The sequence below is a fragment of the Barbus barbus genome (genome assembly GCF_936440315.1).
Source record: "Barbus barbus genome assembly, chromosome: 24".
In the NCBI taxonomy this organism is placed as follows: Eukaryota; Metazoa; Chordata; class Actinopteri; order Cypriniformes; family Cyprinidae; genus Barbus; species Barbus barbus.
In genome coordinates, this window is record NC_136752.1 from 14,420,398 (window position 1) to 14,444,052 (window position 23,655).

Here is a 23,655-nt window from a genome sequence, read left to right on the forward strand (position 1 = left end):
GCCAGCATTGATTATTAGCTTTCTCAAAAATTCTAAATATCCCACAGTTCCAAAGAATACATGAAATGTTAATAGGAATGCACACCATCACTGTCCTTTCTGGCAGGGGGCTTATATACACAATCTGCGAGAAAGGTGACTGGAAAGAATATGACTGCTCTTGGATCCAAAAAGAGATTTATGATCTGTGTTTTCCACCAATGTCCTCATGTATGTCAGACTGCTACAATGATGCTTAGCCAGGGCAAAGAGAGATGAATGGCATCTGCCAGAACGTCTGGTTTTTGCTGAGAACTGATCTTCAGACTGGAGGGTGATGTGGACTGGTCCCTTCCAAGAAGACATCGTTGCTGGAGAGCAGGGGCTGAGTGGCGGTGCTGTGACTGCCGACTGAGTTTAGCCGCTGGACGTGAGAACTGGACTCCTCAAGGGACCCCGGTGCCGCAGGTAATCTGGAGCTGAAGTTTAAGTAAATCTGAAGAGAAGAAAGGTAAAAATCTTGTTTAAAACTAATGCATTCTTTAAAAAAATACTAGCTTAATATAGTTTTGAAGATAATTTTATACAATTTATTATTTTAATTTTTTCAAATTCTTTTTTTATACAAAAATGACTGTAAAAATGTCATGGGGTGTAACCATTAAAATAACATTTTCCTTACACCATGAATAAAATAACATTTTCCTTACACCATGAATAGAAGTGACTAATCATTAAAAAAGGTTTTTAAATATATTTTTCAAGATAAATAATTAGTAATAATTCATAATATCTATGTTTTTAAGGAGTCATATCACATGACATTTTACAACCTCCTCTCTATAATACATATTTTTAATGTTATGTTTTTTAAACAAATATTAATGCAATTAATAAAAAACGTCATTGTTTTGATGAGATTTTTCTTAATTATGATTTCAAGACCGTTACTCTCACATTTTTTATTTAATGCCCCTGCAAATTAGAATTTTAATACAGAAATTAAAAACATGTTAATCATGTTTCAAATTACTGTATGTATAAATTGCATTTTTAATGTTTTTCTTTTCTTATTTTTTTAAATAGATCTTAACCCCAAAAAAATTAACATCAAGTCAGCGAGAGCTAAAGAGGATAAAGGAAGACATACATGTTTGGTGCTGTCTGAGATTTGCTGTTCGATCTTCTCCACTATCTTGCCAAATGAAGGTCTCTTAAAGGGGTCGGCATCCCAACATGAGTGCATGATCTCGTACCTGAAACACAACAAGACGGCAGCGCTGGTGTTATTGGGAACAGTGTTGTTAGGTGTGCACTTGGTAAATGCTTATCATTACCTTGTCATGTTTTTCCCACAGGAAGAAATGCTAACTAATTACAGCTCAGACTTACATTTCATTTGGGGCAAACTCTGGTGACTCCATTCGGTATCCTTCCTTGATCATCTTATAGAATTTAGAGTCCACAGGCATACCCGGGTAAGGACTACTGCCTACAAAAACAGATTGTCAGTATTTGGATTAAAAACAGTATATAATGCCAAGTCAGTATAATTATGTGATAAATTTAACTCACCGAGAGAGAAGATCTCCCATAGCAGGATACCATAAGACCAGACGTCACTCTCAAAGGTGTACACGCACTCAAAGATGCTCTCGGGGGACATCCACTTCACCGGGAGACGAGCCTAAACAGAGAAGAGCCTCATTACAAACATTCCTTTCTTAACAACACAGGCAGAGCATGAAAGCACACAGTACAACCCACATTTCTTGACGGATTCAGTCTGTGATTGGCATAGAAATGATTTACAATCAAAACATTTGATTGATGCATTTGGAAACCTCAATGATTGACATTACCTTGCTTATCCAGTAAATTTAGAGAATAAATATACAAAAAGAATGCTTACACATACACTATCAACACTATAGACCAAGTTTGTCATGACTGTTTGTTGCTTTGGGTTTTTTTATATCATTAAATCAGGAGGCAAATGAAGTATCTGTAGTGGAAGCCAGGAATAACATTCTGTTCATTCTGCTTTTTGGCATCATGGCCTTTAGTGGCATAGGCTAATATAGAACTAACAGGAAGTGCAGTGGGACAGAGAGAGGGAGGCAGGATCAGGAAAGGTCAAACTCAGGCCGCAGCCATGCTACATGCCCACAAGGCTATCAGCTCTGACTGCTTTATGCAAATTATTGAAATTAAACTGTTGTAAAATTGCAAAATTTATTCCATTCATGACTTGTTTTGCATCTTCCCTATCTGATACATGTCTCAACATGGATAAAAGCTCTTGTCATTTTGCATTTCCTTGCAGAAAGCTGTTGGAAAAAACCACATCCAACGCACACAGCATGCATTAAAAAAAAACTTGTTTGCTTGTCTACTTAGTCCCATTTGTTAATGACATATGAAATGTAGTGGGAAAATATACAAATAAAATAAAGGGTAAAGTTGTTTATGTCATGTAATGACAGTTAATACTTACATTGCCCTTAACAACATAGTTTGAGTCAGTAGTGATGTCGCGGGCTAGTCCAAAGTCACAGATCTTGGCCACCCGGCCTTGTGTGAGGAGAATGTTTCTGGCTGCCAGGTCTCTGTGAATACACTGCATAAACACACATACAGAACTACAGATTAACATATACACAATAATAGATTATGTATTAAAGCAAACCGGCTGTAGAAACAGACTACTTGTTTTTAGCTTGACCATGTGAGCTAAAGAAGCTCAGACTGTATTGTTGGTTTAAAATATCTTGACAGCTTTTGAGATTTTGGCTTTTCGCAATTTAAGTAGATAGAAGCTGTACTTGTATGCATGTAACCTGCATAGAAGTGAGTGGCCTGGAGGCATTATCAAAATGACTACCGAGGGGACTGACTTGTCTTAAAGGTTTTGCTTGGAATTTCTTTTATGTGTCAGGACTGTCAAAACTGTCAGGTATTTACAATAATTGTGTCAATATTCAAAACCTCATTAGCAAAGAAGTGTTCTAAGTTAGCAAAGAGGTGCTAAAATGAATTCACTGACAGAAAACTCCCATGCCCGCTCAAAAGTGTGATTAATTTAGTGTCCTTCGCCTAAACCGAATACTGGACCTGCTGACCTGGTGGAGAAATGTGATATTTCTCAGCGTGATCCACAATGAATGAGTGTGTGCATGTGCGTGACAACATGTATGTGTTCGTGTGTGACCTTGTGCAACCTGATTCTTGACTGGACAGAGGTAATGGAATGTGAGCTTGTGGCATTGTAGAGGAAGAGCGAGAAGATCTGCAGTATGGGATTACTGCAACCACTTGGAATATAAAACTCTGTATCTGTCAGAGAGACAGAACGCAAATAAATGAGAAAAACACTTACGTTCTTGGATGCCAGGAAATCCATCCCTTTGGCTACTTGGTAGGAGAAGCTAAGAAGATCCTCGGTATCCAGAGTCATGCCATCTTCCTGCAGAATTTCACTAACGGCATCTGAATCGTTGTATGAATCACCTAAAGGGATGACAAATTTAAGATGACGATGAAAACACAATGGGACAAAAAGCCAACAGACGAGAAGGAGCAAGACAAAATGAGACAGAAGAGACAAGATGAGAAAAGATGGGCTGAGAACAGGAAAGATAAGATAAGCCAAAATGGATAACAAGATAAGGGAAGAGAAGGCATGACAAGAGAGGGGAACAGCAAAGACAAGGCAGGCAAGACTAGAAGAGAAGACGAAACAAGAAGAGATTAGATGAAATTAGAAGAGACGAGCCGGGATAAGTGAACAGATAAGAAGAGACATGACATATAAGGCTTTGATCCAACCTTTATTAAGTGATCTTTGGTTTTCAGAGGACAGAAGTCCCATTACAGAGGGCTTCATTGTCACGTATCCATTCCTGCTCTCACTGTAATTAAATACAAACTGGTTTTAGCTAATCCACAAGGACTTCACACTATCACAGTTCACCAGTTGCACTGATCACACTTACCTTGGTTCTGGCTGCAGCATGACGTTTCTATAGTAAGAGTCTTCTCCCAGTGTAGTGAAGTAGAAAGATTCTCTCCTTCTACGCAGGAAGTTCAACAGGTCACCAAAACAGCAGTACTCCGTTATAACTAGAGTTGGACCTATGCAACAGACCAGTCCAGTAATGAAGACCAACACAATACACACAGAAAAACCTAGAAAAACAATATCTAGCCTTAGCCTCTTACCTCCAATAGTGCAGGCCCCTAGCAGGTTGACAATGTTAATATGGTTGCCAAGATAACTAAGCACCTTCAGTTCTGACATCAGAGCCTCTTTCTCAGTGGCATGGGCACTTGCTGTGGGGCAAAACACCACAATAAATAAAAGCATAAATAAAACAGCAAAAAACTGAATGTCCCCCTAATGTTAGTGTACAGCTCCCCTTCGGTTATTGCATTGTAAATCAATTTTAAACATTCTAGGATTGTTTTTTAGGTTTCATTGTTTAAAAAACATTAACTAACATTCTCAGAATGTTCTGGGAGCCAATAAATTGTGGGTTACTGGAAATGTTTAACCTCCTTTCTTTTTTCATATCATGCAGGTTTGTGTACTTTCTGGTGTGTCTTTACACACAACCTTATTTGCTTAAATAAACGTGCTGGTTAAATATGCTGTGGAGTTACTATGCTACTCATATTTCACAAGATTATGAACGTGTTTTATGCTGTTTTTTTCCACTCACGTTTGAGCATCTTCACAGCTACGGTCATCACAGTGTCTGCTTTGGACATCCCATAAGCAGTGGCCTCTACCACCTTCCCAAATGCTCCAGATCCTAGAGTTTTTCCTGGGAACGCAGAAAATTGACAACATCAATTTCACATTTCCCTCATACAGTTGTTTACAGTCAATGTGCCTGGAAACTGATCCAAAAGGAGCTTTCAGCTTGAACATCGACTTGTTTTTGAATCAAGGAGGTGTGGCTTGCAGGGAAGCGGGATATGCTAGATCCTGTTAGATCCTGTTTGTTGACGGATATGGCTGTTCTTTTATGGGGAAGATATGATACTATGTCACAAGGTGCCAGCGATCAAGTGTCACAAGTGTAACAGCCAATGAAAAGAAACAAGCTTTGTAAAATTCAAAAGGCCTTTATGTTTTCTTGTGCACTAAACCTTGTAAACCTTTCCAAACATACGTTCAAACAAAGAATATTCCAATATGGAAAAATTATTTGGAATATGATTTATGAAGTCCGACAAGTCAAAGCAGACCGATTCAGGAATTTAACTCACCAAAACGCAGTTTATCTCTGGGAAACTCCCACTGGTGGTCGTATGGAAGCTGGGTAGGGTCAATATACACATAGCTATTTCCATGGATACCTTCTATGACTTTCCACTGTATTTGGTATTTAGGTTTCTGTAGGAGACAGAAAAAAAAGAGATGGGATAGGAGAAGAATAAACAATGAGCAATGTTTCCAGACAACCAAAACAACCTTTTATACTAGATCCAGTTACTGTAAGTTGTTGTAGTCCACTAATAAGAGTTTCATGTAAATGGACATAAATTATTCAAACAACAACGTGAATGGTAATTTTGCAACAGTGCAAAACTGCGCGGTGAAACATCAGGTCTTATGACATGTTAAGTAAATAATTTCCTTGAGTGTGTACTGTTTCAAGGATCTCCTGAAGTGTGGGAGGGATGCCGGGTGTGACAGTAAATTGCATTGAGTACCACGTTTAATATCAAATAACCAAAAACAAGTTGCGCTGGAATAACAATACAGGTTACAATATTTGATTGCTATAATAGTGTGAGAATTAAAACTGTTCAGTTTTGTCTAATTAATGAATTACCTCAGTGAGTCAGCGTGCACTTCATGTGCTGGAAGACGAATGAATGACACTTTACCTGCATGTACTTGTAGGACAGCACAATGAGGATGAGAATCAGGATAACAGCCGCAGCAACAAAACCGATGAGCAACGGTGTGAAGAGTTCATGAGGAACAGTGTTCTCTGTGAAGAGTAAAACAACAGAGTTGCCATCAGAAACATGCAGAACATGACAAATGTGTTCCTTTTGATCTAGGAATACACTGATATTAATATTCTGGCTGATATGATTATTTTTCATGTTATAGACGATAAACAATAAATGCCACACAATAATCAATAATGTTTTGTTTAAAATATATATAAATAAAAATAATGAAATGTTAAATATATGGCAAAATCTGCTCAATATTTTGCCATATATTTAATATTTCATTATTTTTTTAGTTTTGTACTTCTAGATTAGCATTACCATTAATAATAATTTCAGTTAATTACATTAATATATTATGTATACAATTATATTGTAAATATATTATCAATATAAATCTGTTATTTTATTTAAAACTATGTATGTATGTATGTATATATATATATATATATATATAGATACACTATATGGCCAAAAGTATTGGGTCACCCTGTTCTAATGAACATGTTTGATTACTTTAGTAATTTCTATGAGTACAAATCTTAGTGTTTAAGCATATAATGATATTCTAGGGAATTGTGTGCTTCTAATTTTATTGCAACAGTTTGGACATGACCCTTTTCTATTCTAACATGACAGTGCCTCTGTGTATAAGACACGGTTCAAAAAGACATGATTGATTCAGTCAGTGTGGAAGAACTTGACTGGTCTGCAGAAAGCCAAGTCCTGATCCCAGCTGAACTCCTCTGGTGTGACTTTAAATGCAGACTTGAGCCAAAAACTCATCACCAAACACCAATGACTTGTACATAAGGGTACTGTCATTTCAGACACGTCCAAAACTGTTGCAACAGAGGAAATACAATTTTTAAATACATGAATTATGTTTCCATCTTAGTTGCCACAGTTTGGTTAGTGCCTTTTTCTGTTCTAAAGAAGGGGGTGTCCCAACACTTTTGTCCTTATAGTGACTATACAAGTCATTGGTGTTTGGTGATGAGTTTTTGGCTCAAGGTCTGAATTTAAAGTCACACCAGAGGTGTTCAGCTGGGATCAGGACTTGGCTTTCTACTTTTGGCAATATAGTATATTTCTATAGCAGTTTTCTGAAAATTAATTGATTTATTTTAAGAGTTGTCCATCTGTAACCTGCCCAGCTGGGAATCACTGCTCTGGACAGAGTGTTTGTGTGAACAAGGCATCGATGGATAATCAATACACATGGCTCATTCCTGAGGATCATTTCTGCTAGCACAGAAAACCACAGCAGATCTGATTCTAGTCTTGGGACTTGAGTGAGTGTGCCAATTGAAATAAAAAATGATTACTGCACTCTGTATAGACACTAAGACAAAACCACAGTCTTTACCCTGCTGGAATGTCTAAAAAACAATACATGAGCATTAAAGAACAACCACTAATAATAAATAAGTGCCTCACAGTGGGGTTATGTCATAATTGCTTGTTTTTACTGAGGTGTGAATAATCCAGACTGATGCACTGAGTTCAAACTATTTACTGAAGATTTGTGCGACTCACTTTTTTCACATTTTGAAAGTGTAGCTGTGTTGTTTTTGTAAGGTGTGTGTATGTGTTCATGCGTGGTGTTATTGTTTTTCTGCGTTGTTCTGAGCGGTGTAGTAAGCTCTTAAGCTATAAGAAGCTTTCTCTCCATTTCAAATCAAGAATGCAGACTCTGCAGGAAGTAATCCCTTGTAAACCTGCCACTGGCTTTCACAGTCCTCTTCTGCTCCCTCCCTCTGTCTCTCTCTCTCTCTCTTCCCATCTTTCCCCGTCCATCAATCTATCATCACACTGCATCCAAGCATACCATCAAGCCTTCCACAAATCAACATAAACCTTAACAATGGACATTTTTTGCATCTCGCTCAGCTGAGGATGAACAGCTTTAAGAGTTTTGCCTAAGGCACATCGTCCCACTGGTTTTCCTGGACCTGCTACAGCCTAAACCTTGAGAGTCTAAACAAGTTCCCACATCACCTAACAGGCTTTCCTGAGGCAGTGGATTCAATTCACGCTCTCTAAACCTCCAGTCCAACTCCTGATGGACTCTACAAAAAGGTCAATGTTCAACTAGAGTTTTTTTTTACTTGAGGCTAATTTAGTTGAGAAAATGCAAAAAACAGGCAATGTAGTCAACAACCTTTATAAAGAAAAGTGAATGTACCAGAAACAAACTAAACTGGATGTGGATGACCTTTTGTTAACCATTCTGTCCTTACTAATAATACCAGTACTATCTGGGGTGGAAAGACCTGGTGTTTTGCAACAAACCAAAATGAAACCCCCCCTAAACCGGGGCGATAATCCCCAACAGTTGGTAATGCTAGGTTTACAAAAGAAACAAGATTAGGGCTAAAACTCAGCACCTCTGTTTATATAATAGTCTGCTGTTATCTTGTCTTATCCAAAAAGTCTGCCTACACAGGGTTGAGCTGGAGCAGGAGTGGAGACCTGCGAGTTGGCAGCTGGTTTCGATTTTCTCAAAAAGATGCAGCCAGTAGAAATAGCACAGCTGGAGCGAACGTGAGGAGATGTGTGTTTCCTCTTGTTTGGCTGTTTAACTATTCCAGTGAAACTAGAAGCACCTGGGTCGAGGTCTCTGAGTCTCATTCTATTCCCTGGAAACGTTTTAATATATTTTATAATGTAATTTACTCCATTCTATTTATTATTTTCAGCGGCCATTACTCCAGTCTTTAGTGTCACATGATCCTTCAGAAATCATTTTATTATTATATTACCAATGTTGAAAACAGTCGTGCTGCTTAATATTTTTAGTGGATACTGTGATACATTTTTTTTAAAGATTCTTTGATGAACAGAAAGTTTAAAAGAAAAGTATTTATATAAAATATAAGTTGTTTTTGTAACATTATAAACGTCTTTACTGTAACTTTTGAACAATTGAATGCCTTCTTGCTGAATAAAAGTACCAATTAATTTCAAATACAAATCTTACTGACCCCAATCTTTTAAATGATAGTCTATATATACAGAATAATGGCAGACATTACTGCATTTGTTCCAATACACAAAATCCCTATAATGTAAATATTAGTATCTCACTCCATACCTGTAGAACATGCATAAATGAACAAATAATCTCTTTTAAAAACATAGAATAGGACTTTTTGTTTATTACTTTAACCGTTGACAGGTCATTTCCAAGTGCATATATTGAGCAGCCAATGTTCATTGTTTTTTATAATGTTTTCTGTGAGTGTTTAAGTGCATAGTTATGATTTTGATGGCCCTAGAAATGGCTGACTCCGCTACTTGAATTAGGGAGTGGATTGAGACACTCCCTCATAATCAACAATGGAAGAAATCCCCAAAACAAACCAATCAACAAAGTTAACAAAATATTTTACTACTAGGACACCAAAGCAAAGACACACACCCAGACCTGTGACAAATGAGCACAGCCTATACACTGGGTCAGTATGTGGGCAAGGTTGATTTAAAAGGCATGTGTATGCAAAAGGCCAACAAAGAGTCAAAAACCTGATCTGATATATATTTAAGTAAAAAAACACCTGAATGCCCTTACTCTCAGAAGTTTCATGAAGTCAGGCAATCATATTATAGCCTGCAGATGACGAAAATGCTTTCCAGGTTTGTGAGAAATATAGATCAGAGCAGCAAACAGACTAGGCGGTGTCGTCTGGGGCTGAGACTTCGTAATTACTAACGAGTCTTCAGTTATTGTCTGAAGGGGTGTGTATGTATGTGTATGTGTGTGTGTGTGTGCATGTGATTTGGGAGGTTATCTGCTCACCGCTGATAGCGAAGAGAGTGTAAACGATTTCTCCATTGGCAGATGCCACGCATTCAAGGGTGGCGTAACTGTTCTTGGTGATGTTTAGTCGACTTTCCACTGTGCCTTTCCCAAAGGGAGGATTTGTCATGGTTACAGTGACAACATCCTCCTCCTCCTGAGTGGCATTGAGCAAATTGGAGCATCTGAGAAGGCATGCAACAAACTCATAAATAGTCTTGCATCTTGTTTTAGAAACACTGCATAAATGAAGCTATAAAATAAATAAATAAAAAATACCAAAAAATAAGGTCTTTTATGCACATCTTAAAACATGTAAAACAATCTTTTGAAAAAAACAAAAGCTGATAACCATAATGTGCAAGACAAAGGCAAGGTGTATCAACAAATACTTATAGCCTTAAAAGCAGTGTTATTTTAGTATTATTTATGTAGTTTTAAAGTTATTAATATTGTAAATTAGCTTTTAATTTTATATTTTCAGATTTTAGTTTAATTCTTAATAATTTTGCTTCTCATTTGCATTTGTCATTTTTATTCATTTTTGTTTTTATTTAAATAATACTGTTTTGGCTTGATTTATTTTTATTTCAGTTTTAGGTTATTTGAGAGCTTTAATGTATTTAAACTTATTTTAATTCCAAACTTATTTCAGTTACTAGCCAAGGCAACATTTTCACTTAACAAACATTTATTTGTTTGTTCGTTTGATTATTTTCATCTAATAATTATTCCAGCCTCAAATTTTTTCGTAGTTTTCGTTAATGATAATAACTCTGCTTTACAGTCAAAATGTATTGCCCATTGTAACTTATTTAACTTCCCAGGAACAGCAGATTATTACATTTTCATGACAGATTATGAAACCCAACATTTTTTCTTTGGAATAAAATGCACCAGTGCATTTTTTTATGATAAGGCCATGAATTTGAGAGGTCATTTTGATTTCATGCAGACTTTAAGATCAAATGTTAAGCACCACTGCACATCGATAATATGATAAGGATGTGATAAACATCTCTCATTGCATTCAGGGGCTATGGCAGATTTTTACTGATGTGTGTAAAAACAGCTTATTGCTTAAGAAAGTAAAATAACAGGCAGCAAAATGACAGACCTCAAGGGCTCTTTTATTTAAAAACAGAGTAGATTGTTTCTTAATTTTTTTTCTCTCTCTTCTCTTAAAATTAAGTATAAGTGCTACTGAGTTGAATTCAAAGTCATCTTTGGATATAGAGCCAGAACAAATAATCTCAACTGGTTTACATTCCTTGTTCCGTCTCTTTATTACTGAGCGATATCTTTAATTACATTGTTTAGCATGGTGGAAGCTTCTCAACAACTTCTCAACAAATGGAATGTCTGTTTGGCGAGAAAACCCTCAAACTGTTGACAGACAAATGCACGAACAAGATCAAAAGACACATAGCACTAAATGTTTACATGGTCAAATTGAAGCAAGGCATGTTATCCTGATCGGATTTGATCATCATGAGGAATTGATTGGATAAGCTTGTGACTAAGTCTATGCTAAGGTGTTCTATCAACACCGCTATTCAAGAATAAACAGCCCAATGGAAGCAGCTTGTTCTAATGTCGTTGGGTGCTGTCACATGACTGCTAGTAGCCAATCGCTTTTGTGATGTGACAATCATGACAGAGTCAAATTGCTTATCCCTATTAATAATAGGCTAAAGCCTTGTTGTCCAATCATCAAACATCAAGTTAGCAGTTAGTGGATAATCCATGCTGCGTCACAATGTACCCTCAGAGAGGCTAATACGTTAACACTGCTCAAGGGATATGCCGTTAATATTTGAAAGCAACTTTTGGAGCCCATTGTGTGTAGCTGTGGTTGTATTTGAAACAAACAAAACTTAAGAAAGACAGTTCGCATACCTTGAATGGGGCTGGTCGCAGTAATACCACTTGATCTGAGGAGTAGGGTAACCTTCAGCCACACAGCGCACCTGTCCATCAATCGGCCCTTCATAGGACACAATCTGAGGTTTACCTAACAGCAAAGATTGGGATACAGGGTTAGTTTTACAGTCTTGGTTAGTGGGATGGATGTTTGTACAGCTGTCTTGTTTGCGATTACTTTACATACTGTTATTATTTTAAAATATGCAGATATTAAACTTTTTAGCCATTTAAAATGTGACCTGTTTGAGGGGTAAATCTGTTTGTAATTGGTGATCAATAATTCTAACAGAAAAGAAAATGGCTTGACAAATGTCTTATTTGCAGTCTTGAAGGGCATTCCTTTCTTATCTGTTTTTAAACAGCTTCTACTATTGTTAGTGGACTTTAAGCCAGGGTCTTACATAGACAATCGAGTTCTTTTATCCAGAAAAATTCTCAAGAAATATGACCTGGTCACTTCTAAACCAGAATACACACAAAACTCATATATCACATAGATTCTCTGCTCTTTTCTGGCACGTGAAATAGCCAAATATTTGCCATTTGCATTAAATATTTTCACTTACTTATGACATGGACTTTGAACGTTTGATGGACAGTTGCGTCTCGGTTTGAGCATGAAAAGGTGTAAACACCGCTTTCTAACACCTTGAGACGCACTAGCTTCAGCTCGCTGGTGTAACTACTGAATGAAGAAAAAAAAACATGAATAATCTAAACCTACAGTATCTTTCAGTGCTCTGAATAAATGGAAAATATGCGGAGTTTGCTTTGATATCACAATTCTGGCTGATATTGTATTTTCTCTAAAAGAAATACATATAAAAAACATAACAAATGTCGATTTAAATGTGACAAGTGAATTTAGGCTTTACAACAATATAATACACAATACAAAAATAGATATTGAGAGATTTACTAAAGATTACATTTAATAGTGTTTCTAAATTAACAGTATTTTAAAGATTAACTTTAAGTGAGCATTAACAGTAAATGAGCTAACACAAGTAAATATACAATATTGATAAATATATCCAATAAATAACCAATAAATACCAATATGATACTGATATATGGTGCATCCCTAGCAATTACTACATAGGAAAAACAAGAATTGTTTGTATCAATGTAACAAAGTCATACCTATTCCCATGTGAGCGACTGGTAATGACATGATCAGTAGTGTTGGTGAGTTTTACACCACTGTAGCTCCAGGAAAATGAACGAGGTTTCGGGTAAGCATCCATCACCACACGCAGGGACAGACTTTCTCCAGCCCGCACTCTCTTTGTGCTGTTATTCACACTTATTAGGTTAATGAAGCCTTTATCTGCACATAACACAGAAACACATACAACATTGTTTTATTATTTTGAGACTATTTAAACTTAGACTAAATAGTCACATGATTATTTATATAAATTCTTGAAACAAGACCCACCATAGATTTCGACCCAGACTGTCTTTGCACTGGTCCCTCTTTCATTCCTGGCCTCGCAGTTGTAACTACCTGCATCCTGCTTGGTCACAGACCCCAGATTTAGGGTGGCATTCCTCAGGTGAGAAATGGGCTCTGTCAGGATATTTGAGAACTGCTGCACTGATGGTTGCTTGGCACATGCAAAAGGAAAACAGACACAAAGCTTATTGGGCAACTCTGAAGAGATGAGGCACAGAGCCTGTCTTGGGTAAAATGTCTGTGGTTGTCTTTATGTCTAGGCGTGGCTGTTTATATAATCTTTATATAAAACAAAGTGTGCCATTCATCTCTCAAATCCCAGTCTCTGATGCCGGTGGAGTCTTAATACTGAAGATCTGTTTACATATGTTGTGTTCTCACAGCACAATTTGCCAAAAATACAGCTGTGAGTGCTGAAAATTTAAGAGAGTGAGTTCAGTAAACTTGCATTTATAAATTCACTTTTTGTTTGAACAATCAAGATTGAGATAAATACAGAATTATACAATTACACTTTGCAATACTGCATCATGCTTGCTTTCTCAATTTCAAGCTAAATCCAAAATTTGAAACTCAATTCACTTCTGAATGACACACAACATTGCTGACAACTGTATCCTGCTGCTTTGTATACAATACATGAACATATATAATTTGAGGAGCACCTCAAAAAACACAAGATCCAGTTAGCCTCTGGGCATAATATCAAGTACAAACAACATTAAATGATCATTCTCAGTCTACAAACAGTAAATTGATCATGGGTACACATTACCACATTAGGTAGGTTAACTGGGACGTGCACTCATACTGTATAAGTCTGCTTTTGTAAACATTGGTTCTACGCGACTGAAACGGTTGGTGTGTTTGATAAAGCCTGCAGTATGTACAGTATATATGTGTGTGAAGGGTGTCATGGAGCACCACAGGTACATAGGTGAGAGCTGGTTAGTTTATGAGAGTGCTCTTACCACTCCTTGAGGAGCCTTCCACCTGATTGCGATGTCACTGTTGACATTTGAGGTGTTGCAGGATAGGGAGAGCTCTTCCCCCTGGACGAGCAGCACTCTCTGAGGCTGACCCAGTGTGAGTACAGGAGGTGCGTCTGGAACTAAAAACAAAGAAGCATGATGCATTGTATCAATGGGAAAGTGTGGGAAAGAAAGAGTAAGCTAGATTGGGATAACATAGACATGTGTGTGTCTGCAGATGGTGTCTGTCTGTGTCCTCTAGAAATATTTAGGGCTGGCAATTGATGCCATTTTTAATTAAATGAATTACATGATATGGTGATTAATTAATCGGATTAATCTCAATGAATTGAAAACATCAATATTTGAAATACCTCAAAATAAAAACATTACTAAAAGTGGCTTTAGAAGTCTACACACTACTATTCAAAAGTTTGGGGGTGGTAAGATGTTTGAAATTATGTTTTGACATTTTTTTTGGTTGTCCTTTATTTTACAGTACATGCACTTACATGTACTTACAGTGTACTTACCCAAGAAAGTACTGGTAATACAGGGTAACTACATGGGGGTAGGGTTAGGTTTAGGGGTAGGTTCAGGGTTAGTACCTAGTTATTGTAATTACTACAATAAGTACATACTATGTACATGAGGAACAGTACTGTAAAATAAAGTGCTACCGATTTTTTTATGATCACCAAGGCTGTATTTATTTAATCAAAATATGGTACAACAGAAATATTATAAAATATTGTTACAATTTAAAATAACTGTTTTCTATTTTAGTATATTTTAAATTTTAATTTATTCCTGTGATGGGAAAGCTGAATTTTCAGCATCATTACCCCAGTCTTCAGTGTCACATGATCCTTCAGAAATTATTCTAACATGCTGATTTGCTGCTCAAGAAACATTTCTTATTATCATCAATATTGAAAACAGTTATGCTGCTAAATATTTTTGTGGAAGCATCTTATTGACACCAAACTTTGAATGGTAATGCATATTTCCCATCTGCTTTGAATGCAAAAACACATTCAATGGCTCCTTACTCATTATTTGGTGCCTTATCCTGGTAAGATAGTATTTCAAACTTAAATGATTATTTTGCACAGTTTTTATTGTTTTATAGGTTTCTTTTTTAATTAACAGTCCCAATATTCATGTCTTTCATTTTCTTTCTCACCAAGGCGGACATTGAGTTGATAGTGTCCGGATTTAACGGTGTTGCCTTCCAGAGTCCCTACACAGACGTAACATCCCTCAAAGTCCTTCCTGACATCTTCCAACGTTATGCCTGTCTCAGTACTGGACGAATAGCGCAGGCTGTTAGGCAGGGGCTGTCCGTCACATTTTTGCAGGTGCAAGTCTGTCATATGTGGGTCTGTGGGCAAGCATGGGAGCGTGGTCGTTTCTCCTTCTCCCGCAACAAAGTCAAACATGATGTTCCTCCTGAAGGGATTTTCAGGATCTGCTGAGAGGAATGCTAAATCAAAAACCAATGAAACACAACCAAGGGGGCTTAGATCATGACATTACAGCTCAGAGAAAGAGAGAGTGTGTCACAAAAAGACTGAAAGTGAAAAACTACCCTTCATCATACCTAATAAACAAATACAAATAACCCACATCTGCAGTGCTCACATTAGTAAAATTACTGTCAATTGCCAAATATGCCAAGGATCAATCTGAAGAGTTTATTACTGGGATTATAAGAAAATGCTTATAATAACACATGACATAAATGTATAAATAAAGGTCATGCAGGTGACTAGTGAATGCAGAGAGCTGATTGTAGCTATTTAGGGCATCCGTTTTTGGCACAAAAATGGAACCACACAGGAAGATGAGAGATGCTGGAGAGTATGATCATAGAGAGAGGAAGAGCGAGAGAGAACGATATAAACATCAAGCATGAAATGTGTTAGAAAGTGCACATGTAATGCTGCAGACATACCTTCTATCTAGTATCTCTACTAGTATACTGTTGCTAACATGCTTGTATACAAACCTAGCACATCTAAAACATACTGCAGCTGCACTCACATACAGACAAGGTAGACACTAAGACACAAAGGAGGGTTGATGAATTCTTTAAATACTACCCTACAGACTTGTCACTCAACCCAATTACTGTGTAATTACATTATTACACCCAAATACTGACTCACAAATGCAAAAGGTTGACTTACCTTTTACATACACATAGATGGAGCTTTTTTCACCAGACACCTCCTCTCGGCAGGAATATTTGCCCATGTGTTGTGGGCCTGCTTTTATGACTTTAAGAACTGTCACTTGACCCTGTCTTTGTTCCTTAAGGTTCCGTGTAGGTCGTTCTTCTCGCAGCCAGCGCACTGAACTATCACTGTGACAATGCAAGCTGAAGTCGTCGTTCAGTGGTACTATGAGCTGGGGTCCTTCAGGGGTGATAGTCGGCCTGGACCTGGCTGAGAGGACACAAGTAAGTGAACATGGTGCACAAGTGGAAGATAAAATAGTTTAACATTTGATAACCATACAGGAGAGTAGATTATTAAGAGTTAACATGAGGATTGTGGGAAAGAGTCAGTGTACATCTGCCAAATTTGTCAAATGCCTTTGACTTGCCAGAACACAACGGTACTGGTTTTGGAAAATAGAAGAACCAACACTGATATACAGAATATACCAAGCGCATATGCATTTATTCACACACATTTATTCACACACACAAATAAAAGTCCTCTCAGGTTGCATAAATGACAGTTAAGGGTAAGAAATAATTTCACAAATCAACAAATCTAAAAAAACTTAATTTAATTTCTTTAGAAATGGCAATTTGATGTCAGACAACTCTAAATGAGTTCTTAAAAAGATGAATGCCCCCTTCTCAGTTGTGTTAGATTCAATTGAATCATAGCATCCTTCTCCATTCTAAGTGCTGCATTGCCTTATACAGCTACAATCCTTAAAGGCAACAGATTAGAGTTTTAATCTAACAAAAGAGCATTTATCCTCCCCTTCCCCACATGACTGGGAGAATGGTGAAAATAAGTAAAGAAAACAACAAAAGAAAGTAAAAAAATAAAAAAGTATTAAAATTGACAATGTATGTTGCATAACAGTAAAACTTCAGCTGATTATATAAGCCTAAAATATTTTATCTACCATATATATATATATATATATACACACATACATCTGTGTTAATTTTGTATATTATTAAATATTAAAACTAAAAGCAGCCGAGCAAACATTGAGCAAAGGACAAAAGGGCAAGTAAACACCTGTTTGGCAGGTAAAGGATTGCATGGATATATAACGATTATGTAGTAGCAATAATGTCTTCTCTTGGTTACTGGTAACTGGTAAATATAATCTGTCATTGCCTTCTGCATTTAGTGATGGATTGAGGCAATTATGGCCCTTAAATTAACACTGAGAAAGTGGGAGCAATTTAAGCGTAAAGGAAAATCTTTTAAAAAGGAAAAATGTGTGAATGGTAATGTCTTTAAAATGCGTTCAATAAAGTCTAAGCCTAAATCGAATACTATTTTGATTAAAATAATATTTTTTTAGTTTCTGAGAATGTGGGAGACAGGGGGTTGGGGGTATGCACTGGCTTCCATAGTTGCTTCAGGCTAAAATGAAAAAATTATAACATGATAAAAACGTAAACAGTGGTTTAGCCTAATGAGTTGCTCGCCTCATTGGAAACTGTCACTTTATGCCAAGAAAACTGTGTGTTCACTATAATCCGATGATGCTTGATCAAGATGATTCACGTTTGCGCCAAGATGGAAATTTAAGCCTATTCAGCCTGTTTTCCTTTTTTTTATTATTTTTTTATTTTATTTATTTTTTTAGCATACTCGCAATTTTGTAAAAATAAATAAACAAAATAACATGTAACTTGTGATACTACAGTCAGCCACTAGGGGTATCCGCCCGAAAAGACAGCAGCACCGTCCTATCATACACCCACTAGAAAGCTGACTTCTAGGCATAATTACGATAATTCTAACTGTGCATATCAGAGCTCTCTAATATTAACCAGGGATATTTCCATGTAAACGATTTTCTCACGGTTGTTATTTGAAAGCCCTTATTCAAATAATTGTTTGAAGGAACCCGATGCAAAATAGTCAGTCACTTGAGCGCTGAAGCCCTCTGGCGTTAGCTACAAAGCTGATCATCAGATTCACGCCAAAACCACACCAAAGCTGCATGTGTTTAGTTGCCCACGCTCACTCTAAACGTGATCTTTGAAATGGTTTATAAAAAGGCCTGGGTTACCATAATCGGGTTTCTTCAGGCAACCCCATATCGCCAAAGACAATGATACATGCGTGGAATCTAAATGATGGAACGAAATAGGTTTTGCCCAAAAAACGAAACATGTGATCCTTTTTTGAGAAACTTAAATTTACCTCCTAATAAGCATCTTTATTTTAGCAAATTAAACTGTAAGAAAAGTGATATCTTTGTTTACAAGCACGAGTTACACAAGGATAAATGTCTGAACACATGATACGCAATGGTCAGTTAACAGATGCAGTCCAGCTAATGACTCGCCCCTCATCTTTTAGGACATCCATAAGGGCTTATCTGAGCAATACAAAAGACCATCTGATATGTTTATGAGGTGCCAGCAAGCGCAGGCAAAAAAAGTCAGATTGCAGCATGCAAAACAACTTATCTGGCTTTTAGGAAATTACATTGAATTGCCGATCGTTAACATGCAGCCTAACTGTCCATGCTGATAGGATAATAATAGAAAAACACTTACAAATGCAAAGAACTTTGCAAAAAATAAAAACGTTGACCATTTCAGTACCCTTATAGCCTATCTCTGAGAAATGTGTTGTTCCACGGAACTCTTTAGCGCGATAACCCGAGATTGGCGCCCCAATCTTACAGACTTCTAACACATTTTTGCAGATAATATTGCCTATGCGTGACGTCCTTAATCAAGCGTAAAAAAGTATTACTGATAATTACTGATTCACTCCAGCTGCGCACTGTTGTTATGGTTACCTCCTTGGATAAACGCGCTGCAGCTGAAATTGTGATACTTTGTTACTAAAACAAGATGCTTTAGCAATTTTGTAAATAAATCCGTTTAGGCTATTATGTAAAACCCGCAAAATTTGTTTCGAAACATTTTGGGGGGTTCAAGCCGGGAGAGTCAACCCAGTCTCCCCATTGTATCCTAACTCTATAAAGTTAATCATATCAATTAAGTGCGTTTTTAATCATCCACACTCTTTCTGTTTCGTCTCTCACTAATTATATCTAAAGCTTCGTATTCCTCCACTTGTTGCGGAGACAAGCACTCGCGAGCCTGAGTGATAAATAATTGAGAGCAGCGCGCAAGGATCGGTTTTACATTCTCACCTGCGGCTCTCCGGATCGATATCTTGTTTCAATGATAGGTTCATGTAACCGCTTAAATGAGCCTCCGCACGGTAAGTGAAGAGGGTATGATTCGCTGGGATTATCAGTGGAAATTCTGCTGCAGTAAGATACTTTATTTCGTGGAGTTCCGAACTGACAGAACGTGCCTCGAGGTGCGAAAGCTTCTTATGGAGAGCTTCATTAAGTGGAAAATAAGAGAACACGCATGGGGTCGTCTAATGTTAACAGCCAAACTCTGCTTCTATAAAGAGCTTGCATAAATCTAGAGTAGTTAAAAGTAAGAAGCAACAGGTACACACATTATTCTCTAAAACCACTCTGTTTTGTTTTGAGTAAGACATAAAGAATGATTAAACAACCCCACTGCCTGCCATCTATAGATGCATAGCTACAGCAAGTGCAGTAGATCCCTACACCTCAATGAAAAACTTTCTGGAATCTTTCCTCTAAGCAAAGAGAGACCATGAAAGGAGCAATAAATGATAATAGTCGCCCTACCTGGTTGGACGATTAACTGCAACAAAACAGTAAACAGAACGCAGTGATATTCCATTGTTATAATTCCATCTAGCTCATGTGTGTTAGTCTTGGAGCTCGATAATACCGCGGAACGGTCGCCAGCGGAGCGATCACTCCCGTCTTAAAGGGCCAGCGTTGTTTTCTACCCTGTACTCTGCGCGGGTCATGCGGAACGATGAGCGAACATGGGCGGGAACAGGGAGGCAACATCAACAGTAATAGCGCTAGTCATACCTGAGACGCACAAACGAGGTTAAGAGTGCCACAGAGTGACACGTGATTTGTCAAAAGAAACTATGATAACTATGGCTAAGGAAAGCAGTTATCAATGGCCTTCAAAATTCAATAAAGGCTGCCTCTAACAATGCTGAGCTGGCAATGGTAAATTCGTAACAAAAACATTTAAATTGTCACAGACTCGCATGGAATGTTATTAGAGCAGAAAAATCCCAGTTGCATTTTCCAGCTGGATAAAAAAAGTTTCTAACTAGCATTTAAAAAAAAAAAAAAAAAAAAAAAAAATGACAGGTGACTCATTTAGACGTGTTGTATGTCTGTTGTTCATTGCTTTTCATAAAACACTGATTTATTTCAGTTATCACTAAATGTGACAAACATATTGTGGTATTTATTAGTTTTGGAAGCAGCAAGATGAGTCTCATCTGTGCAGTCTTGCTACTTTAATTTGGCCTGAGAAGGAAAGAAATGAGACACAACTGAGCGGGTGGATATGATCATGGTTTTATGTGTTTATCTGTCATTAGTATCTTTGAGAGGCTTTATATCTTTACTAATCTGATAAGAGATCCTTCATTGTGAACAATATTTGTATTGGCTTTCTAAAACACCATTATTGTTCTTGTGTGCTGTCATTATTGCTCATCTTGTCTTAGATGCTCTAGCTAGCCAACACTGAGCCTTCTTGTCATTTTAATATATGACCCAAGATTTCATGATCACTTTGACACCCCTGACCTCCCTTTCACCCAGTATTTACCCCTGTTTCTCGATGATTTAGTTGTCTTTGCTGTATTCCCATTTGTTCATATCATCTTGTGATTTGTCATCATTCCAGGCTCAGAGATAAACACATTCGTTGTTTTCTCTTAAATTCAATACTGAATTGTCAAATCTGAAATGAAACCGCTGAATAAGTTCAATAAGGCAAATAAACCTGTTAGGGAAGTAAAATGTATTCTAGAATGAGTATTACACCAATAACAGAAAAAAACAACAACATAAAAACATGTCACATGACAAAATGTTTTAAACTAAGGATTGACTGGAAATATTTTAAAGAATAAGACTAAATGATATGACACAAACAGATTATGTGGCAAAATGAACAGAAGAAAGTTCAACGGAAGATTGTTTCAGCTGAAATACAAGAAAACGTGTATTTATAAACTTTGATAGTGATACTATTCCACACTATGTTCTCTAACATTTTCATCATGAACAACCCAAGTTAAGGTAACAACCCCAGGCTGTTTACATGTGTTACTCCATACTAAACTATAGTCTCCCTGCTTTATCGAAACCATAATATTGACCTTTCTTCCTCTTATAAAAAACCACATGAATTCAAGGCCATGTATGCTAAGGTAAATAAATATTTCCTTGAACTCCCTTTCCTTTTCCTCTCTACATTTGCTTATTCTTTTATCAAACTGCTAATCACCTTCCTCTTTTTTTCAGTCATTTGGTCTCAGAATATTAATGTTCTCTTTTCTGAAAACAAACTCCTCTGCCATCCTTTCCTTTCATTCTTTTTCAGAATAATACATTCTGAAATATTCTGTATTGCTTTTCCAGTGAAGATTCTGTTTAATTTCAATATTAAATTATTACAATTTGGTAGTCATTTTAAGCTCAAACTTGGTGAACAAAGTAGAAAATTTAAACTTCTAGACCCAAAAATATCTCTCAGAAGTTTCTTCATGTTCATCCTTCATGCTTCATGTTATTACACCTAAAGCAGTTTTCAGGAAAATAAGATAATGGCAGTTCCAATTAAAGGTGTATTGCGATGTCAAACAAAGCAAACATTAAGCTAAGCAGTCATTCCAGAGAATTCACATGGTCATTCCCAGTTTGCTGTTACTTGTTTTAAAGCTTTGATTGAATAAACCATAAAGAAAGTGGGTTATGTGCTGCAGGCTTTCTTAATACAACATATCTTTCAGGATCTTCTGGCGTCCAAGAGGCCGATGACTTTAAGCTCCTGGGCTCCCTGATTCATCTAATTCCCATGAACACAGTGACTGTATTTGCTTATGACTGCTGTGTTGAACTGTAAGACAAAGCCTGACAGAAAAACGAGTCCGGGGGGTTGAGGGGTAAAGGTAAACATGTGATAGGAGTATGAATTTGCCTGTAGTTACATATTGTCCATAATGTTATAATTTATTGTGAACTGCTTTGCATTTGAACAGATATCTGCTACTGTCTAAGAAACATAAAAGGAGATTATTATTTAAATGTCTAAGCTGCTCTTTTCTCTTCGATGAAAGTAGACAGCAAGACAAAAAGTTGACAGCAGTGGTCACCAAACACATTAGATGTTCACATTATACGTCTATAAATAATAAAGTCTTGCACATTTTTAAACACATGAGGGTGATAATATGATAGAATTTCTGCATTAATAATCCATTTGAAATGCTTCAGTTCCAATTGTTTTGTTGTTTTATTTCTAATTGTTTGCCAACACCAATTGTATCAAAGCAATAGAGGTGTTTTCCTAATAGAAGAACAAGCTCTAGAAAGTACTTCAAATCATTGCCTCAAAGGCAACCATTGATCAGCTTCATCTCAGCTGTGAAAAAAGCCTGAACCTCCACCGTTGATCTGCGGCTTTAGGTTTGCTCTCTCAGGCTATTTTGGGAAAACTCCTGAAATTTTGTTCAAGAGCACACTTCTGTTTAAAAGGAACTAACATAGCCTTCAGCAAGGTTAAAGGGCACCTGTTTCAAATGTCAGATGAGTGTCTATATTTGTTGGAAACGCAAATTATTTTTTGACCTGCAAGATGTATTATGTGAAAAGTCTGCAAAGAGGTGCAGTCAAAAAAAGTGCATCGAGTATTTATCTTCCTCTCCATCTCTCTCAGACATGTCAAGGTTTATTAGCTCTACAAGTATGCTTTGAATGTAACAGCACTCATAATTGATTATTAACATTATTAGAAAAATATTGTGCACATACAAATATGTAAAACTGATAGTTGACTCTAAATTCTACGGTGCCCCTAAAGTGACATCTGCAAAAAAATAACACCTGGGATTTTCTTGTTGGAACGAGTAGTTGAATAAAAATAGAAATAAATAAAGCTTTACTTACTTGCGAGGAAACTCCTATGTGAGCATAAGAAACATAGTGAGTGGGTGAAAGATATTTCATATGAGCCCTAGAAAACTATATTCATTAAAAGGAGATGCCACAGACAGACATTTCTCTTGCATGCGTATTTCGCACACAAATAGTTCAATTTTTTTAGATGAGCTGCATCCGCAATCGGTGTAAAAGCAGCACTCTGTGTACATTATATTACTACATTGCTTGGCAAACGATTGGTAAATGATTTGTCATTTTCTAAAAAACAAAGCAAAACATTTATATACTTT

General features: G+C 36.8%; 1 protein-coding gene across 1 annotated transcript; it reads right to left on the bottom strand.

Moving 5' to 3' along the window:
* Window positions 1-301: 301 nt before the first annotated feature.
* LOC306844384 (mast/stem cell growth factor receptor kita) lies at window positions 302-20,166 on the bottom strand (the record flags this gene model as incomplete). Its single annotated transcript, XM_079376475.1, has 21 exons — window positions 20,009-20,166; window positions 16,303-16,560; window positions 15,297-15,581; window positions 14,111-14,250; window positions 13,122-13,290; window positions 12,824-13,010; window positions 12,247-12,362; window positions 11,654-11,768; window positions 9,755-9,939; window positions 5,878-5,984; window positions 5,254-5,380; window positions 4,701-4,805; window positions 4,201-4,311; window positions 3,975-4,113; window positions 3,808-3,890; window positions 3,359-3,489; window positions 2,477-2,599; window positions 1,555-1,666; window positions 1,372-1,471; window positions 1,130-1,235; window positions 302-475 (listed from the first exon to the last, which is right to left on the bottom strand). Exons 1-21 carry the CDS (start codon window positions 20,061-20,063, stop codon window positions 302-304), a joined length of 2,928 nt encoding a protein of 975 aa, XP_079232601.1. The 5' UTR covers window positions 20,064-20,166.
* Between the last annotated feature and the right edge of the window lie 3,489 nt (window positions 20,167-23,655).